The 19,375-nt window shown below is 40.4% G+C and overlaps 1 protein-coding gene across 2 annotated transcripts in view; it reads right to left on the reverse strand.

Annotated features, from left to right (window-relative positions):
* Nucleotides 1-14,879: 14,879 nt before the first annotated feature.
* LOC116321512 (gamma-aminobutyric acid receptor subunit gamma-3-like) overlaps nucleotides 14,880-19,375 on the reverse strand; it is a 158,017-nt gene continuing 153,521 nt past the window's right edge. Inside the window, exon 10 of one of the 2 annotated variants that reach the window (XM_031741371.2) lies at nucleotides 14,880-18,639. In XM_031741371.2, the coding sequence (XP_031597231.1) occupies nucleotides 18,358-18,639 (282 nt within the window). In that variant the 3' untranslated portion in view covers nucleotides 14,880-18,357. The remainder of the gene's footprint in view (nucleotides 18,640-19,375) is intronic. The other variant, XM_039607527.1, reaches the window with a different exon arrangement.

The following is a 19,375-nucleotide window of genomic DNA, read 5'->3' on the forward strand; positions in this document are numbered from 1 at the left end:
GCGTTCCACGCGGTTAGGCATGTGTAACTTTTAATAGAGACCAGGCACCACTAAGACACCCACTGTACCAGCTTGTCTGATTTAGATAAAAGCAAAACAACATTTAAAATCCTTTGATTCCAGTTGCATAAAGAAATATATATGTGAATAGATTACAGGATAAGTTAAAGTAGGACAGTTTTTTTTTCTCTCTTTTTGGCTGAGCTGCTTTTTAATCCGCCTGAATGGCCAATTGGAATGTCCCACTTCAAATTCCGACTTTGTGAAAGCCTATAAGCTTGTGTTTTTTATTATTCTACAAGACGGTAGCAATCCTGCCAGTTTGGAGCCTTTTTAAACTTGGAGCCAGATGCATCAATATTTGAAAGTAAATTAGAAACCATCCAAGTAGATAATACAATGCTTAAAATACAAAGTGTTCATGTGACACAGTCAAAATATCCCGATCGCAAACCTCGGGGGACTTTGTGCCCGCTGGTGACAGCTGGTGTGCGTGATGACTTTGACTCAGGTTCCCCCTCATAGGATCCAGAAAGGCTAACAGAGCTGTCACAGATGTTTGGAGGACGCCTGCTCATTTCTCTTAATCACTCCCCTGTAATGAGTGGGATGGTCATTGGATTTCCCCTCAGCGCTGGTTTCTGTGCACAACAATGAGCAGGAGATCAAACTGAGGAAATGCCAACTTAATACAGAGTATCTGGGAAATCGGAGATCATCATTTGTCCAGGAAGCTTCCGATGATTTATAGCTGCATTCTGGAAAGTGGAAGCACTTGTAGCGCTGTTTACATGATAACATTGTAACACTGACTTTTATCTTTTTGTATCTTTTTGTATCTCACAGAGACGCCTGTGTGTGCATATCGATGAGGAAAGATTAGCGTAACTATGATAACATTAAGTGTGCCTTGTAAGGCAGCTGGGTTCTTGTAAGACTCACAATCAGTGTTTTTTCCAAGGCTGCTTCGTACCGACCTTAAAAATCAGTCAGGATCTAGTGCACGTTGTGCAGCAAATTGCAGCTAGAATTAAATATTTTCCTTCAGGAGCTGGTAAGAAAAACCTGGAGATAAACAGAGAATAAATGTTGAGGTGATCATGACTATGAATCTTGTTTTGTATCTGCTGGAACTGTTGCTAGCAGTAAAAAAATTACCAATACATCCAAGAACTAAAATTTAACCACACTGTTGTTGTACCGTGAAATGTTTGTTTTACTCAAAGAATTATGTTGAAGAAATTGATTGCAATAAATGTCTGTGGTCTTTATCAGCAGTGGGTTAACAGATGACAAATTTGTGTTTTGATCAGAAATGAGATATACAGTAACTCTATGCAACAACAACTGGAGCTATTTTGGTGACACATCCCCAGGCTCAGATTCGTAACTGCGAGAAGCCAGACAAAAACAGGGTGCATTAAGGTAGCCATCGGTACTCTGCTTTATAAGATGAAGCCCAAAACTCCTAACCCTTCCTCAATCTCCCACCCTCTTCTTTCTCCACTGCTGAGTTATAAACACTTCTGAAAGTCAGACAAACCAAGCCAAAAAAGAGATTTCCCTCGAGTTTCCATTAATGAAAACCCTCAGATGAGGCCCAAATGTTTTGCAGGTTTCCGGAGATACATTTGTTCATGCACTGCATGCTTTTATCCCACTATCCAATTTGCAACTGCAGTGAGACCATGCTTAGTCTCCATTTTTAATACTCTGAATACCAGACGGCTTTATTTGAGGAAACAAGATTTTTTAATCTCAAAATCACAAACATGAGACCTGCCCAGAGTGATGAATGAACTGCCACTTGGTTGCAAGGGGTTAATAGCCTTGATCAAACCAAAATTAATGGTGATGGTGTAAAGTGGTGCCTTTCACTTTGACTTTCACATACCCTCTATTAATGATTAAATATTCTGTGCCAAGTTCAAACCAGTCTGAGTCTTTGAAGCAACAATTTTCTGTCTGTAGCCTTTAGGCAGTTGCCACCCAACCATCCAGCTTTAATTGTTTTTTACAACTATTTTTTGCTGCATAAATGATTCACAATAAGTAGGCCAGGTGCCTTTGCCCATACAGAGAAGTCTGTTTAATAAGTGACCACATCCCCACATAATGATATGAACTCAACCATCCGGTGCTTCAGGACACAGATCCCATCTTGAAATACTTTCTTCGGGAAGCCACATATTATTAAAAAAATGGTAAAGAGTCCATTAACTCTGCTAGGCATAAAGGAATGGAATAGCAGCCACTCGTGTGTCTTTTTATATCGTCACACAGCGCATCAAAACATCAATTATGGATAGAGATGAGTATATTTTTGGACAGATGTTTTTCAGTAGCATAGAATGATTGAAATGTTTGTTGTGAGCAATTGGAAATATCTTGTTTTCCCATGTGTGAAATTTCAGTGTTGAAAATCACTCTGACAGAGAGATGCAGCCGTGTATTGCAACAATAAAAAAAATTAAAGGTGAGGATGGGTACACTGTCTGTTAAGTTAGAGGACTAACTCAAGGCTAAATTAGTTTTTTGATGCGTATTACACATAATACTATACATGATGTAGGGAAGTACATATGACTTTAGAAGAACCAGAAGTACTTGTTAATAAATTGAATTCACTCAACATTTTGAATTCAGTTAGTTATAAAATTGATTTTCCTTCTGTTTCCTTCAGTTTCAAAGCAGGTTTATATATAGTCAGAAAACAAGGAATCTGTGTCCCAGAAGAAAGACACCTGAGGTGACGCTTAAGTCTGAAAACACTGCATGGTTCATTCATTGACTAGTTTGACTCTCTGATTGTGAACGATCAGAGTCAAATAATACGAAGATCATGGTGGAAAATCTATAAATCAAAAAAACCCAAAGTCTTAGCTAGCAAAGTCCTCCTATCAGCACCTTGAAAGTACACAAGTTAATGCACTTTTTAAAAATGACATTTTTCAGGGAGCTGCATGGCAATAAGTCTAGCAATAACTTAGCTAGCTCTGCTAGTTACTCTTTGACCTTAAGTTCCTGTCATCATGGTTAAAACAAGTATGTCATGATGCCAGAGCATCAAGACGGCTAAGCTAACTAAACCTTCATCTACAACTAAACCTGCATCTTGACGGTATAGCCCTATAACTCTAAGCAAGAACTGGGGAAGACTAAACGAGGAGGACTGGGCCGGTGCCAGCAAATGTTATAGCTGTTACCAGACTGCATTTTGCTAGCTACATTACACTGGCCCTAAATGTTGTGCTTTAGAAAGGCAGACATTTTTTTTTTACAGGGCAGACAATTTTCCTAACACATGTTGATAGAATCAGGAGGACTGTCTAACATTACATCTTCCAGTTTCAATCATTCAAAATTTTCTGATTTTTCTTATGGACCTCCTTAACTGTGTCTTGGTTCCCATGCTCGCCATCCCGTTAAAGAAAAATGCGGTAAAAGCAAGAACCATTAGCAAGAAATAACATAACCCGTGTAAATGGTAAACTTCTCCTGATGTGCTTTCTTGCAAACACGGAATAATTTACAAATAATGCTCATTCATACTTGATATTCTACTTGTACCACTTTCACGTACATATTACAGCTTGTTCTGCTCTCCAAAGTGCGACTGAAGCCTTGTTCTTTTTCTGTTCTGCTAAGCAGCTCTTATTGCAGCCCGCAGTACAGCCTTTTCCATGCTGCAGCTGATGAATGAATATCTTGTTGAATTCATTTGATACTGTCACTGATCAGGACTCAATCAAAATTCAGTGTTGCATGACTGTAATGATGAATTCCCTCTAGACACTGACAAAGGAGATTGCTGACACAGATTTGTGATTCCCTTTGCTTTGATCATAAGTCATCTTCAGCATGAAAAACACAGATTTGGTCTATTCATCATATCAAAAATGAGCACCAGCAGCAGCCTTATTACTGACCATAAGAATTTCACATGCTGCTCCCTAAAATCAGCTAATGGCATCGCTGTTATTACCCCACAGAAATACGTTATCCCCCCCATCTGGCTTATCCTGCTTTTCCTGCTGCTGGAGCAGTAAAATCAGATGGTTAAGGCAGAGTGAAAATTGATAATCTCCCATGTCCAGATTTTTCCATTATCACTAGAAAGGATCACCCCATCATAAATTTACAGCAGTGCTATTCCAACCAGCTGTCACTCTAATCAATTTTTTCCACTTTCCTCCTTTCTTAACTGAAAATAAAACTTTAAAGTACCATCAAGAAGGGGATGCAAAGGCTTTTACAATAATACTTTAAGCATAATAAATATGACTTTGACCTGAGACAGAAAATTGGAGCTGTCTGTCCATGTAGTGATGAAGAGTACTTATTGGTTGAGTGTTGCTCTGTAAATTCTTTTGAACTCTAAGAAAGGTAATGTCTAACAAGGTAAAGGATAAAAGAGTGAAGACAGGTCGCAGGCAGTCTGCTAGCAGATGTGGTTAAGTAATAGTTTAAGTTATCTTAAAAAACCTTTACAGTCTTGAAAGACAAACATGAGGCTGTTCCGCAGATATCAAACAAAACCTGTGACAGAAAAATAGAAAAAAGGAGGTCAAGACACAAGTAATGAACTTTTAGTTTTATAGAAGGTGAACTAAAAGAATTTAGTTTGGATTTCATAAAATTTTAGTCGAACTTGATAAACTTGCCATCCTTCTGCAATTTGAGCTACAGTAGCTCGTCTAATGGATCACACTGCACAGCCAACCTCCGCTCCCCACATTAATCAATAAGCCATGACCCCATCGGTAGTGCCGTCCATCCATTTATAATTCAGAAAAATGGCTGTTCCTCCCAGAGTATTGGCCAGATTTTAGTGAAATTTACACACAACAATCACCTTCACCCAAACTCTGCTCAAGGTCAGGGACACATTTATTGTTTTATGGGCAACAACTTGAAATAACATAATCTTTGTGTCTTTGAGTAGAGTTGGGTACAGTTGCAGTTTTTGGTTCAAGATCAGAGGGATCTTAAACTAGAAGCACGCCTTTAATTGAATGCAAATTTTACTGTGTATTTGCTGCATGCTTTTCGCCACCTCGGCTTTATGAGAGTGATCATGTTTCAGCATCCTGTCTGAAATATGATTATTGGAGCTATAGTGGTTCTAATCGAAAGATGGCTGACATTAGAAAGATCGCAAATCGCTGGAAAGGCTGCATCAGGAAGGACATCTTTTGTAATAATCTCCACCATCTGATGTGGCAACCCCCTGTGAATAAGGGAGCAGCCAAAAGAAGCTTTATATGTGCCTTGCACAGCTGAATCAGAGACATGCAGCAAACCATAATGTTATGAACCCGTTTTTGTAGCCACAAGGTAACCATTTAGCCTAAAGCTGTGTATATAGTTTGCAGTGTAGCTAAACCCATTCACAGTGAAGACAGGTCGAGACTATGTGACAAAAACAATAGTCCCTGATTGACTTTTGTATGTTTGACTCAACAGGTCTCTTATCTTGAATTTTCGTATGTTTTCTTTTATGACAGCTGTTGGGTTTGCAAGACAATCATAATAATCATATTTATTGGCTAGCATTTGATAAACAATCAGTTTATTTTTGCAGAGTTTTCCAGACTTCATAAGCCTCAGTCATAACACTCCTTAAAACCTTCCAGCTAACCCCACCAGCCATTTTTTGTGGCTTTAATAGTAAACGCTTTAACATGATTCAAATTCATGTTTGGTCCTAATGCTTGTAAATAATGACATTAAACCAAGAAATACTCCACATCCGTTGGAGATGAAGATTTGGAAATGCAGTCGGCTTTTAATAGACCTTGTTTTCGAGATGTGGCACTGCCAGTCCGTCTGTTATTAGTGCCTGCGTCACGTCGCCTGAAACAGGCACTGGAAATGCTACAAGATGCATCCAAGAATTCCCACAAGTGTGTGCTCCCAGCAACTGATGTTTTTCACCAGGCAACAAAATGATTAATCTTCATTTAACATGACATTGTTATATTGGTAGAAATTGACCAGGCAGTCCAGGCTGCCAAGTCACTTGCAGATACTCCCTTTTCATGGACCATGAGAGCAATATGTGTGAAGGCTACACACACACACACACACACACACACACACACACACACACACACACACACACACACACGCACGTATGGGGTATTTATTCATATACCTGTCAGCCCTGCTCAGATCTGCTCAAGATAGAGTCATTGCAATGATATCAAGTTATTATAGCCATCTACTCTACATACCAGTACCATCATAATGGGATACCTGAAAAACATGCTTCCCAGCTCTGTATCTGTTTAATATGATGTTGTAGAAGGTTAGCGGGAGGGGGTAGGTTTGACTTGGCGCACTACCCTCAGGAACGTTGATCGCTCCCTCTGTGAACCACCTCACGGCATGTGAAAACTGTAGTAAAAGTGGGACCTAGGCAATGATTATGTGTGTGTGATGGGGAGAGATCAAAAGTGTAATTGGTTTAAATTATTTGCAGACTGCACTGCCCTGAGCTTTACCTCTCAGGCAACATCCGGGCTGCCCTGTGCACACAGTTGATGTTGTTAGTGGTTCATACAGCCTGAGGGAAAGATCTGAAAACATCGCTCAGAGCTGAATAATACTAAAAGCTCCTCTTTATTTTCAAGTCATGGTTTAAGGAGCCGTGTGGTGTGGCTTGTCTTTATGAGACAGCACGCAGTCGGCTCAGTGCTTGTTAGCCTGTGGAAACTGAATGTAGGAAATTGCACTATCAGCAGTCAGAGTTAAATAATATTCCCAGTTCTTAAAGCAAGGTGATTTCTCTGATTTTGTCTTGATCTGTGCCATAAACCTTAGTTTATGGCACATAAAAATATCAAATGTCCATTGTAGTTATTAAAATTCATTGTTAATAATTTGCTAAATGTGTCTGTGTCGTTATCCTAGTTATGGTAGTCTGTGAAAAAAGGCAGAAGAAAAGAGGAGTGAAAGAGGCCATCTATAGCTGTGTCCCAATTCCTAAGCCGCATTCTTCGGAGGCCGCATTTGAAGGCCGATTACGTCATAGCCAGGTGACGAAGGCTGCCCCAAATCGAAGGCTGCTCCAAATGTGACCGACAAATGCGTCCTTCACTTCCCCGGATGGGTCGGGTCTATCCTTCGTGGCCCACCATATCCCAGAATTCATGGTGTGGCCCAGCCAATTCCGTTTTCCAGCAATGGTGGCAGCTACTTAGTTTTAATATTACTCTTATTAATCTTTCTGTGTCACAAAATAAACTTTGAAGATATTTTCAGGCTAGAATGTAGCTGTGTAAACTTCAAATATCTGCTCGATTTATCAAGCTATCACATATTTGCAAAAGTGCGCTGATGTGTCTGACGTGAAGTGTCTGTTACCCACCAGCTCGATTGCTGACTGGGAGGTCGAGGCTCACTAGAGCTGGCGAGAACAGCGAACTCCCAGCACATCGTTTTCCGACCTCCTGCGGTCTTTCACTACTCAGGTTAAACGTGATATAAAAGTCTCTTGGATAACTTAAAAATGTTATTGTTTGGCTTTTTACAGTGTTTTATTTGTTCCTGAGTAAATCGGTTTGGCTGAGATTAAAGTTATAGTTTTCACACAGCTGAATAAACGTCAAACAGAAAACTCATTAAACAGAAGTGTGAGATAGTCGAGAATTTACTCCAATGTCCTGTTATATTTTAGTGAGCAAGCAGCAGACGGCTGAGTTTATTAAACTCCACTGAGACAGGTGGTGATGCAAATCTGAAGGCTAGACCGTCCCATTTCACAGCCTCACACTTCCAGCCTTCTCCAATCTACGTGGGCGGCCTAGGATGTGGCCTAGGAATTGGGATACAGCTTATGTCCACTGTGACCGACCATTGTTGAACAGAGGGCGTGGCTTATGACAGCCAACTATGATCCCTTACCAGGGATTATCACATCTTGTGTCGGGTGACCCCAATAGGTCACATGATAGGATGAGGCAAGGTCTCACCATGGTTTTAACCAAAACCTCTGCAGATAATGGCCCATGCCTATTTTCAAACGTTGGCTCATGTGAAGAGGCACATGATTAGTAGTGGGTCAAATATCCCCTTAAAGGACAACCCCCACTAGGGTTTAAATATCTACAATGTGTTTGATAAACCAAGAAATAAAAGAAAATGTTTTAGAAATTCTTTTAGCCAATTCTGGAAATGTTTTAGCTTCACCACATTATTCTTCATGCTAGAAATGACAACGAAAAAAAGAAAGGTAGCAAGTTTTCCCCTCTGCAGAGATGCTGAGGGGTATTAGCATTCTCATTTGAGCAATCGTAAGAAAGGTGTGATGCAAATTCAACCTATTGCCATCCAAACTGGTTGGGTGTGCTCAGGAAAATAAAGACTGGGGGTTGAATTACACTTTAATGTAGCATAAAATAGTTCTGATTGGTCCTTGTGGACATCTGCTCTGCCAGCTGATTGCAGTGCTCAGCCCTCTCCTCACAGAGCACTATGAGCAGGTGGGTGGGATGGTCTGTATACAAGACTAGGGAAAAAATCAAACATAGAGGAGGACGACATCATACTTTAACTTGTTGTTTTCGAACACCCTCTCCTTCACAAAGTCCTCATTTATAAAATGCTCAACAAACCCTAATATTACGGCTAACTGCTGTGTTCAGTGTAGCCAACCAACAATGATCCGCCACTTAGTGGAAGGAGTGAAATTGGGCAAGCTTTCCTTGGTGTTTTTTCAACACAAAATCCATCGCAGCAGCCAGTCCAACAGAAAAATGACTCGATTTTTGTGAAAAATTTTTTTTTAATGTTTTAGTTTCCTTGTTTTCTGTTGAGTTATTAGTTCTTTCACTAGTTAGCTAATATAAACCAATGTAGGACATAAAAAATAACCGTAATGAGTGATGTCATATGTGCTTAGATGAAATGGCATTGAGCTTGCTATAAAAACTGTAACTTAAAACACTTCATTTTTTAAATCTAGCTCCACAGACATGTTGACACTGTCTCTGTGACTTAACTGATTAATAATAACATACAAAGAGCCAATAAGTTGACAGTGTGGAGGTAAGCATCAACGACACAGAGCTCTCAGTTCTCACTCCTTCTTTATTCGTCTCTCACATCAACTGCTCATATCGCGCCACAAAACAGAGGAACACACTGCCTCAACACTGGGTGTGAGTGGAGCCCTCTAGTGGTCCACCACACATGCCCCCCCCGAACACCCAGCAGAACTAGTCCAGGACCCGGGGCTTAAGCAAACGGCCGGAACGGCTGAACCGGGGGGGTGGGGAACTGACAGAGGGCAACCCAGCCCGGAAGCGAGGCTGGCACTGGCGGTCAGAAAAAGCTGCAGACGACTCGGACTCCGTTGATTGTGGGTCGCTCCTGGGGGAAAAAACAGAATCCATCAGCCCGGTGGCAGGTGGGCGGCCGCGGCGAGGGGCCTGGGCCGGGACCACCTGATCCTCATGCATAACATGTGCAGGCTTAAGTCTGTCAACAGAGACAACCTCCTGCCGACCGCCAAAGTCCAAAATGAAATGTTTGTTGCCTGGTTTAAGAACCCTGTATGGCCCGTCATATGGGGGACGCAGCGGAGTCCTATGGGCATCATGCCTGACGAAAACAGAGGAACACACTGCCTCAACACTGGGTGTGAGTGGAGCCCTCTAGTGGTCCACCACAACAGTATTGTATTAATAACCAAATAGTTTGTATAGTGTTACTTTCCTTTGTCCTTACCTACTTGCTGTACAATCCTTATTCCTCAGATTACTTCCTGTAACATGAGGTTAGTTCCTCATGTGGATTTCTGTGTTGTGACCCCCCTTTATTTTCCCACCTTGATTGAGTTCACCTGTGGCTTATTATCCATTTCCCTGGTTTTTGAGCTTTAGTTATGTGTCAACTACTGGGTTAATTTTGCTGTTAGTATAACTAAATGCATTGCTAGCAGCAACAATGCTTACTTAATGAGCTTTATAATATCTGCCATGTTAGTTTCTTCTGTTAGCATGTTAACAGTTGTGCATATATTACAAACACAATGCCACATGACAGTGGTAGAAGAAAAGAGCAACTCCTTTCCTTAGTCTTCACTCTTACTCTCTGGCCCACATCCAGTCTGGCTGCTACACCCTCCCACACAACTCCATGTGGAGTCACACTTGTGCCTACTGAAAGATTTCTTAATTAAGAGGTAGCGGTATGTCGTCACGTTTCTGTGACAAAAATGGTAACTTGCACTCAGCGTGTTTGGTGATTTGTACTGCTATCAGATGGATGCACTGGGATCGTGTCCATCACTTGTTACACATGATTGAAAGTGAAATCAAACAAATTCATCAAACATTTTTTTAAACCCTTTTCATTTCATTTCTTAAACAATACTAAAAGAATTACACAGAACTTTGGTAAACGTGTTTAGCTAGCGTTAGCGGTGCCAAATGTTCCTTCTGTTTCCGAGTGCTGCATTGGGTTTACTTTAGGTTCCTCTGGTTATCTTCAAGATTTGGTTAAGTTTACCTACCTCCTCTTCATGGCACTTTCTGTTTCTGTGACAGAACCAGTTTTTTATCCATGTTTTGGTGTTGTTCCTTTAGCATAACCTGACCAGTCACACTGAGCATTCAGTTAGCATTAGCCATTTGAGTTAGCTAGTGTTATTAGCAAACCAACATGAGTAACCTAAATTTGTGTAGTAGGAAATCTAACTAGATAATATATTTATTATATTATACAAACTAATAAAGAAAATGCTTTTAATGTTTACCATTTGTTCCAGAAGAGAATTTTATACAAATAAAAGCATTTCATTTTTTTCTCTACACATTCCAAAGCTAAACATCACAACAATGTGATTGGTCAGATGCAATGTTGATCCTGGACAAACATAATTATGATGATTTAGGAAAAACACCAACACAGGGATATAAGATAGGAGCCATCTAACTACATGTAAATGACTGAAATGTATATTGTCCTATATAAACCTGATGTATCTGTTCATTGAATCCTACATCTGCACACCACAAATGCTGTTTTATTTTCCTGTGACAAACACACTCTCATATCATATCACAGACACACACACACACACACACACACACACACACACACACACAGATACACAAACACAGTAGTAACATTAATGCACACACACTAAACTACTAAAAGGACTCCCTCCTCACTTAGGCAGCCATGTGGTCACGCATGAACATTTTACCTTATGAAAGTACAGTATGTGAACATGCACATATTCCCTACAGTAGGTTTTCTCACAAGGCGTGTCAGCTCCTCTTTCAAGCAAAGCTGTCATTTCACAGGCATGAACAAATCCATGAGTTAAATTCACACACACGTACTCTGACAGCTCAGTTTTACACTGTGCTGGGGTTTTCTTTCTCCGCATTCACTGCAGCGCAAGCATGCCATCCTGCTTTTTGCACCGCGTAGGTGGCAGGAGCTTCTTCCAGTTTTTGCGGTGGTGGAGCTATGCTGGAACAGCCACCCTTTGACTCCACTTATTTGTCTGTCTCTCGCTTGTACTCTGTTCATGCCGCTTGCTTCAAACTAGGTCACCAAACTCGGGGTAAAGCAGTGACATGCTCATGCATCTGTCACTGGATATTAGTGGTATCATTGTTATTAGGCAGGCAGACTGCCTCAGGACAGTTGTAAATCATTCTTTGTATGGAGATGTCCTAATTTGTGAACTTACCAATCAGAACATTGAATTAAAAGTCTATAAAACCAATAAGTGTGCACTAGCCAAATACATTTTCTGTAAATTTGGCACTTAGTAGTCATTTCAAGGTTACAGATAATATCACCAAGAGCTTCATCAAATGAAACCTTCTTGGGTCACTTAGTTGAATTTTCTCTTTAACCATATTTGTGGATAAGAAATTTCTTCATCAGAGGACTCAAAGAATTTGTTATTAAGAGTTCTTCGTATTAGGTTATTCTTTAATCAGTGAATACTGAGTGCATACTGGACATATAAGCAATCCTGAAAACCAAAGGTGTTTCACATTTAGAGACTCCGAGGATTTCAGTAAAGTCTACTAAACTCATTTTAATAAAACCAGCTTGAGACACTTTTGTTGTGACAAAGTGTATTTTCATGATAGAATTGGCAATGGAAAAAAGAAAATACAACCCTAACCCTCAATTTAAGTATCCCTTGTCAGACTTACTTAAATCTTCACGCTTTCCCCTGTTTCCTGCTTTTAACACATCAACTCTGAGGACAAAATGTTCACTTGCTCCCTATCCCACCCAATAACAGGTGTGATGGTGAAGAGATAATCAGTTGTATTCATTGTCACTGTTAGTGGTCATAATGTTAAGCCTGATTGCTATATTTTACCCCTTTAGAAAGGAACTCCTAGAAATACATATGCAACAGGATCAGTCGCAAAACTCTCTGAGTTCTCAGCTCTTACTTGTCACTGTGTGCAGGCACAACATGTAATTAAATCAGGTCCTTTGTCTTGATTGAGCCGACAGACTGCAGCCTCAGCAGCAAATCATTAGACTCGCTGTTTTCTGTCTTCAACAGTTTTGGTAGACTTGTGTCCACTGCAGCCTCAACCTTGATGTTCTAGACTGACAGGACTGGAACCTAACATGGTCTTTCCCCCTTAGGGTTGGAAGAGCCATAAAGACTTGTCAGTCCGCAGGGCAAATGATTTATCCTTTTTGTCAAAACCGCTGGCATCCCACAGGGGTTTCTTCTGGTGTGGGTGGCATGATGTGCCAGGTCATGACAACAGTATGATCTGAGCCTCAATATGAGAGCTTTTAAAGGACCACTTGAAATGCTCTGAGTGAGTGTCATGTTACATGTTGAAGGTTAGTGTTGTGAATGGGTGCATTTTAACCCAGAACACAATCTTTTCCTAAACCAAAGTGTTTTTGGAGCCTAAACTCAGCCAGTGATTGAAACGGAAAGTAAAGAGCCAGTGCTGGTGACACCAATTAAAGAGTTAAAACAAGGTGTTGAGTGAGACACAGTCATATCTTCTGGTTGACAAACTTCTTCCTCCAGTGCCAACTTTGCAAGCCTCACATATGAACCATTGTCCTTAAAGTACTTTCTTTCAATATTGTTATTAAAATACTATTGCTATTATAACACAATTTTACAGTAACTTTACAGTTAGCTTGAAGCGGCTGCACATTCTCCTCCTAACCTTTTTCAATGACAAGTTGTTTCCATTTGCAAATTGTTATCACCAGCAGATTTTTTGCACCTTCCTGCATAAACTCTAGAGGTTGTATATGACACTTTAGGAAGGTCAGGAGTGTTGAAATCACTCAGACACCAACAGGCATGACACAAACAGTCATGCCTCGGTCAAAGTCACCGAGGTTGTGATCGCGGGGTGAGGCTTATTTGGAGCTCTACAAATAAAGCAAATTTGAACTGACATTTTTTGGCAAATTCGGGTCAAAAGAGTTATGCATCTGTAGCTTTTATGACCTCAACCTTAGTGTATTGTAGCATTATGGTCATCTACAGTCTCTGAATTGGCTTTGACACATGGTCAAACTTTTGGTAATGATATCAATAATCCATCTTCTTCAAACCTTTGGAAACTGGGAGTAAAAATCCAAAGTGACATGGCATTGAAGTCCAGTGAAAGGATAGTAGGAAGCATATAGACTAGATCCGCCTTTGCGTAAAAAGTAAACCCCCAGTGACGGAAATTCACCTAGGAAAAATTGTAGTTGTTGTCTTTTTACAGTTCCAAACCCTCTCAGCTGTTTTGCTTGACAACGTCCAGCAAAGCAATTGAAGCACTTTACCAGAGGCTCACTGTAACACTCAACTTTTTTTCTTGACTAAGCATTAAGCAACAATCTTAAAGACTTTCACACAAAAAGACATCACAGTAGCACTTGACCAAAACGTTATTTATTAATATAAGCAATGTACCACGCACTAGAAAAAAGATATCTATTTCACTCCAGAGTCAGTTTTCATAAAATATTTCCCCTTGGAGTGCTGATCCAAGAGCAGAGTGGCTTTTAAAAAAAATCCTACAGCCCTGCCCAACTCCTCAGAGATCTCACTGACAATCACAACAAACTTGGTGAGCAGGGCAAAAAGGGGAAGTGATTTTTTTGACACCTTTTCTGTGCCAATGACTCTCCACTTTTCACACGAGCTGGGAAATTTTAATGGGGGTGATGAGGTCTCTGGGAGAGGCTCATGAGCGACTTCATTATGCTTGCCAGTGCTGATCCTGGGTTAGTACTCTGATTGCAAAGAGGCTTTATAAACACAGGTCCCAGTCAATTGAAACACACAGGTGGTTTTTGTTAAGACGTAGAAAATAGTGATATTTGATTTTATTGAAGTATCTACATGGACTAAGACACTTATAAAGTGTAGTAGAAATATCAGAGGTGAGGAGAGTTTACTGCGGTGTTGCCCAAGCTCTGGTTAATTCAGTCAGTTCTTACACAGTTAGTTACATAGATTGATGTCTGTGAAGGTTCTCGGTCATGCAAGGTCATCGTAGTCTAAGGAGCTTCTAAGGTTAAATGGTGGAAAGTCCCAGATTTAAGCCCAGTGGGAGTGTCCCCCCCAACAGGGACATGGATCCCCTAATGATCCTCTATGAAAGTCCATGTCCTTCTTGGGGGGACACTCCCACTGGCTTAAATATGGGACTCCCATGAGATTTAATTTGAAAGATGGCATCTTCTAGATTTGACAATTTAGTTGGTTGAACATAACCCAGCCCCACCCTTCTATACTCTTACCCAGGGGTGCCCAATCCTAGTCCTCGAGAGCTACTTTCCTGCAGCTTTTAGATTCATCCTTGTTCCAACACACCTGAATCAAATGAATGTCTTGTTATCAGGCCTTTGCCAAACTTGATGACATGCTGAAGAGGTCATCAAACCATTTGATTCAGCTGTGTTGGAGTAGGGATGCATCTAAAAGCTGCAGGACAGTAGCTCTCGAGGACTAGGATTGGGCACCCCTGCTCTAACCCTAGGCTGGTTGGTCGTAACCTTGTAGAAGTTAAGAGTTTAACTATCACAAGGTTATTGGCGTTCCTTTTTAGGGTTAGGGTTACAGTTCCTTTTTGTAGAAAGTTGAACTGTTTGAAAATCCAAATGATAAATATTTTATCAGGAAAAGTGTAATGCCTCAATATATGAGACGTCATTTGAAATATAACATCTCCTAGTTTTTGAAGATGTCCATACATTTTTTTCATGGGGTAAAATCAAAAAGAAGAAGTTAAATAAGCAGAATAAGATGTGGCCCATAATTAATTGGTTGTTCTGTTGTTTTGTCCAGCGTCCCTTGAGGCTATTTGATTTTTACTTAAAAACCTCTGGACAGGACACAAATGGCTCTTGGAGGCCACATAAATAAAATATGTGGGATCCTTAAATATAAACTCATCTAAGCTGCTCGAACTGACTGAACTGAAACCAGATTGACTGTGGCCTTGCTACTGGCCTAACATACATTCCATATATACCTGTATGAAAATAGAAACATTAATTAGATACAACTTACATAAAAGCTTTTCTCTGAACATACAAATACCAGGGAAAAAGTGTGTGTGTTGGGAAAGAGAGAGGAAAAGGGCTGATTGTTCTACAAAGCCAAACAACTGCAAAAAACACCTTACAGTAAACAAAAGCATGTCTGAAATGCCACTGGCCCAGTCCAACGTGTGTCTGCACGCCTCCACATATGGCATCAATTTTACATGTTTGAGGAGGGGATGTGGGACTCCATTTAGAGTCATCAAGAAGAATCTTGTATCATCCATTTTTCAACACTGTCCAATGTAGCATCTGTGTGTGTTTTTGTGTGTGTGCATTTGTGTATGTGATATCACAATATGTAGAACCTATTTTACAGTACCTGGGATCATTTCCACCTGGGCACAGGACGATGTGCCTTAAGGGCCTGGCAGGACATCAGAGATTCCTTTCATTTTTCGACTGAAAATAAAAAGTAAGCAAAACTGAAGCTTTCATCAGGGCTTCAATTTAATACACTCAAGCTATAATTCTGAAACTGAACGGGCCAGGTGCAGCATATATGCATTTCTTCAGGGTTTAAGTGGCTTGTGGCCAGAATTTTACCTGTTTAACTATTTTCATGCTGGCACAATAATTTGTCTTTACTCAGAGCTATATCATTTGTAGCTTATAATTTTTTTTTCCGGGGGGGGGGGTTAAAATATGTTTGCCTGAAGTTGAATGAGAAAATGTTATTCAATATGTATGTACTGTATATAAAAGAATGAAAGATAGATCTGAATAGTGAAGCCAGTGTGGACATCCCATAAACCAGTGGCCAGCAAGGCGGGTGACTGCACTGAAAATTTTTTGGCTCAGCTTATCTATGACTTCAGCAAACACTTTATTATTTAGGGTATGCTTTAGAGCGGGGCTACACTGTAACAGACAAGTTGCTACCTTTTGAGAGTGCAGCGTTCCTTGATGTCTTACTTGAACCATCCAGTTGCTCATCACACCTGGTTTCAAAGTAGCTAAAGGCTTCAACATTGAACTTGAACCAATCATAATGGCCGTTGGCTAGCTTTTATATACAGTGTATATTCTCATTTCGGTATGCCAAATGTAAACTGTATTTAACAACTGTCAAATCAGAAAAAAACAAAAAGACTAAAGTTTGTTTAATAGCTCTACGTAAAGCTCGCTAACTAGTTACTGTTTAACCTAAAGAGTAAAAGTGCTAACTTATGTCTTTAGTTGCCAAAGAATTTACAAGTCCAAAAACTGTAAGTTTTACAGGTCCTGGCAGATATCCCTTTAGGCAGATCTGGATGCTTCTCCCAAGTTTCAGTGTTTGTATCAGGCTTGCTAGCTACTGGCTGCTACTTTCATATTCAGACATTAATCAGTCTCCTCAATGAACTCTTGGCAAAGAAAGCCATGGGCTTTATTCTCTAAGGTAAGTGTGCCTGAAGGAAGCACAAGTAAATTGTTGGATCATAAAAAAATTAAGGAGGGATAATGTCATTCAGGGAAAAAGGCCAGTTAATATTTTGTCGCTGTATTTCAGCTATAAATTGTATACATAGACCCTATATAGAAAAACGTTAAATGCAGTAAAAAGGGTTCATTTTGCTTTTACTGGAAAGACGATACATTTGGAATTAAAACCTCTCTCTTAAATAAACCTACAAGCCCCAAATGAAGTCTTCTACCAGTAAACTAAATAAAGAGCTAAATAAAGACCATTATTTGAGAATATAAAGTACAATTTCGGAAATATCCAATTTTTCCTTTAAGCCTAAGTAAGGCATAAATTATATTAAAAACTCAAAGTCTGTTTAAGTAAGAAAAAAACCCCTTTTGTTTTAAACTGATGTGTTCTTGGAAAAAAGCAGCAGTACTCCAACCCCAATCTGTTTACTGCAACATACAAAATATGCCCAGGTAGCTTTAGATCAGTCTGCAGACATTATGCAGTCTTTATATAGTTGTTGTGTGCGAATATAGCCCAGCATTCATTAAAAACTCCCAAATCTTCTTGGCATATACTGTAAATGGCATGTTCAAACAAAATAGTCATGTTCAACAAAAAAGTCACTGACTCAATAAATAAGATTTTACCATACAACCACTGCCCCTGACTTGAACCCATATTTAACAAGTAACAGCTGATGTGACCTGCTGTGAAAGAACAACTAGTTCCAATAAGAAGAAGAACAAGAAAACAACTATTCTCAAAAAGGGAACTAATTCTAGGGTACAACTAAAACTAATGTGCTACGAAATGAATGGTGAGCGTTGGTTTTTAAACATCTCCAGTGGTGAGAACTGTGTTCTGGGTTTGTTTCATCAAAGACTAAACAGCTCAGCATGCGGCGGTGTGATGGATGAGGTAATAAAGATAATGAAGGGAACTCTGAAGCTGCTTCTCTCGGTGCCGCACCCTTTCTAAAGAAGGCACTATGGGTGCTTCGCCATCTCCGCGACCAAGAGTCAGCTCTGCAACCCCTGTTCCCAAATGTCTCTGAAGTCACAGCTGTCTGTTGTTTGGTTTCTGAGAGAGTCATAAGTGGGACCCATCCATTCAAGTTAATGCTGGCGGCTTGTTATTCTACTGCTAAGCGATTTATTCACGGTGGAGTGGCACTGCTCAAAGTATCATGGCCTTTACATTGTGCACGCCAGCACACATGTATTTTTGAATACGTCATATCACTCCAGAGGCAGCAGCCTCACAAGTCCTACACAGCAGATCCACCTCATTTCTTCCCCTACGTTTAGCACTGACCTCAAATTACAAGCCGTGGTGCAAAGTGCCGCGGGCTGTTTCAGCAGTGCCCACACATCACGGCTTGAGACAGACTAGAGGTAGAGGTAGCTGACCCAGTACACAATGTTAAAGAGCAAGAACGAAGTGGGGAAGAAAACGCGGGAGTAGGCATCCAGCTCGCGGATGTTGACGTGGATCCGTCCTTTCCTCCAGCCGCCTTCTTTACATTCCTCGTAGCAGCAGAAGAAGCTCTTGCAGTCCTTTCCATCCAGGCACTCATGCAGACAACTGTCATCATAGTCATGCCAGAACAAGGAGTTGCCCATGGGCATCATAGGTCGAGGGGTGGGACCCATGTTGAAAGATGAGTAGGCCTGAGATAAAAATGGAGAGAGAGAATAGGTGAATTAATTAAAACTTTACATAATCTATTCCCAGAGCAATGACTGTCACATCAAAATTACAAGCCATAGCTAGGCATAGAAAGTCCAGATCTCGTCAATGCGGCGCAGCTAACTTAGCAATTTTACATTTGGAGGCTTTAGTTAGTCAACAAGTGTACCTGATGTTCGGCTGAAGACATTTTTTGACACTAATATAAAAGTAGGATGGCAGTGTCTTTCCAATAAGCAAAACCGATGGTTACCTAGTGATTGCAATGAACTTTTTCACATTCAGTGACCAACTGCAAGTAGTTGCGGCAGCCATATTTTAATCGAAATGCAATTGCACAGGTTGCCTGGTGGGAGACAACCTGTCTCCACACAATCACAGTCAGACTAAGACTGACTGAAATTTCTCTCAGAATGGCAAAGGTTTGCATATAATTGCCTACTAATGTATAAACATATACAGATTGTCAACATGTTGCAATCAGTTGGTCAGTCTATGCTGATGAATGTTAAGTGCATTAAGTCTATTGTCCATTTGACATAGACAATAGACCGGGGGCAATCTCAGTCCACGAGGGCCGGTGTCCCTGCAGGTTTTAGATCTCACCTTGGGTCAACACACCTGAATCACATGATTAGTTCGTTACCAGGCCTCTGGAGAACTTCAGGACATGTTGAGGAGCTAATTTAGCCATTTAAATCAGCTGTGTTGGTTCGA

This window comes from Oreochromis aureus, linkage group 23, assembly GCF_013358895.1.
Source record: "Oreochromis aureus strain Israel breed Guangdong linkage group 23, ZZ_aureus, whole genome shotgun sequence".
NCBI lineage: Eukaryota > Metazoa > Chordata > Actinopteri > Cichliformes > Cichlidae > Oreochromis > Oreochromis aureus.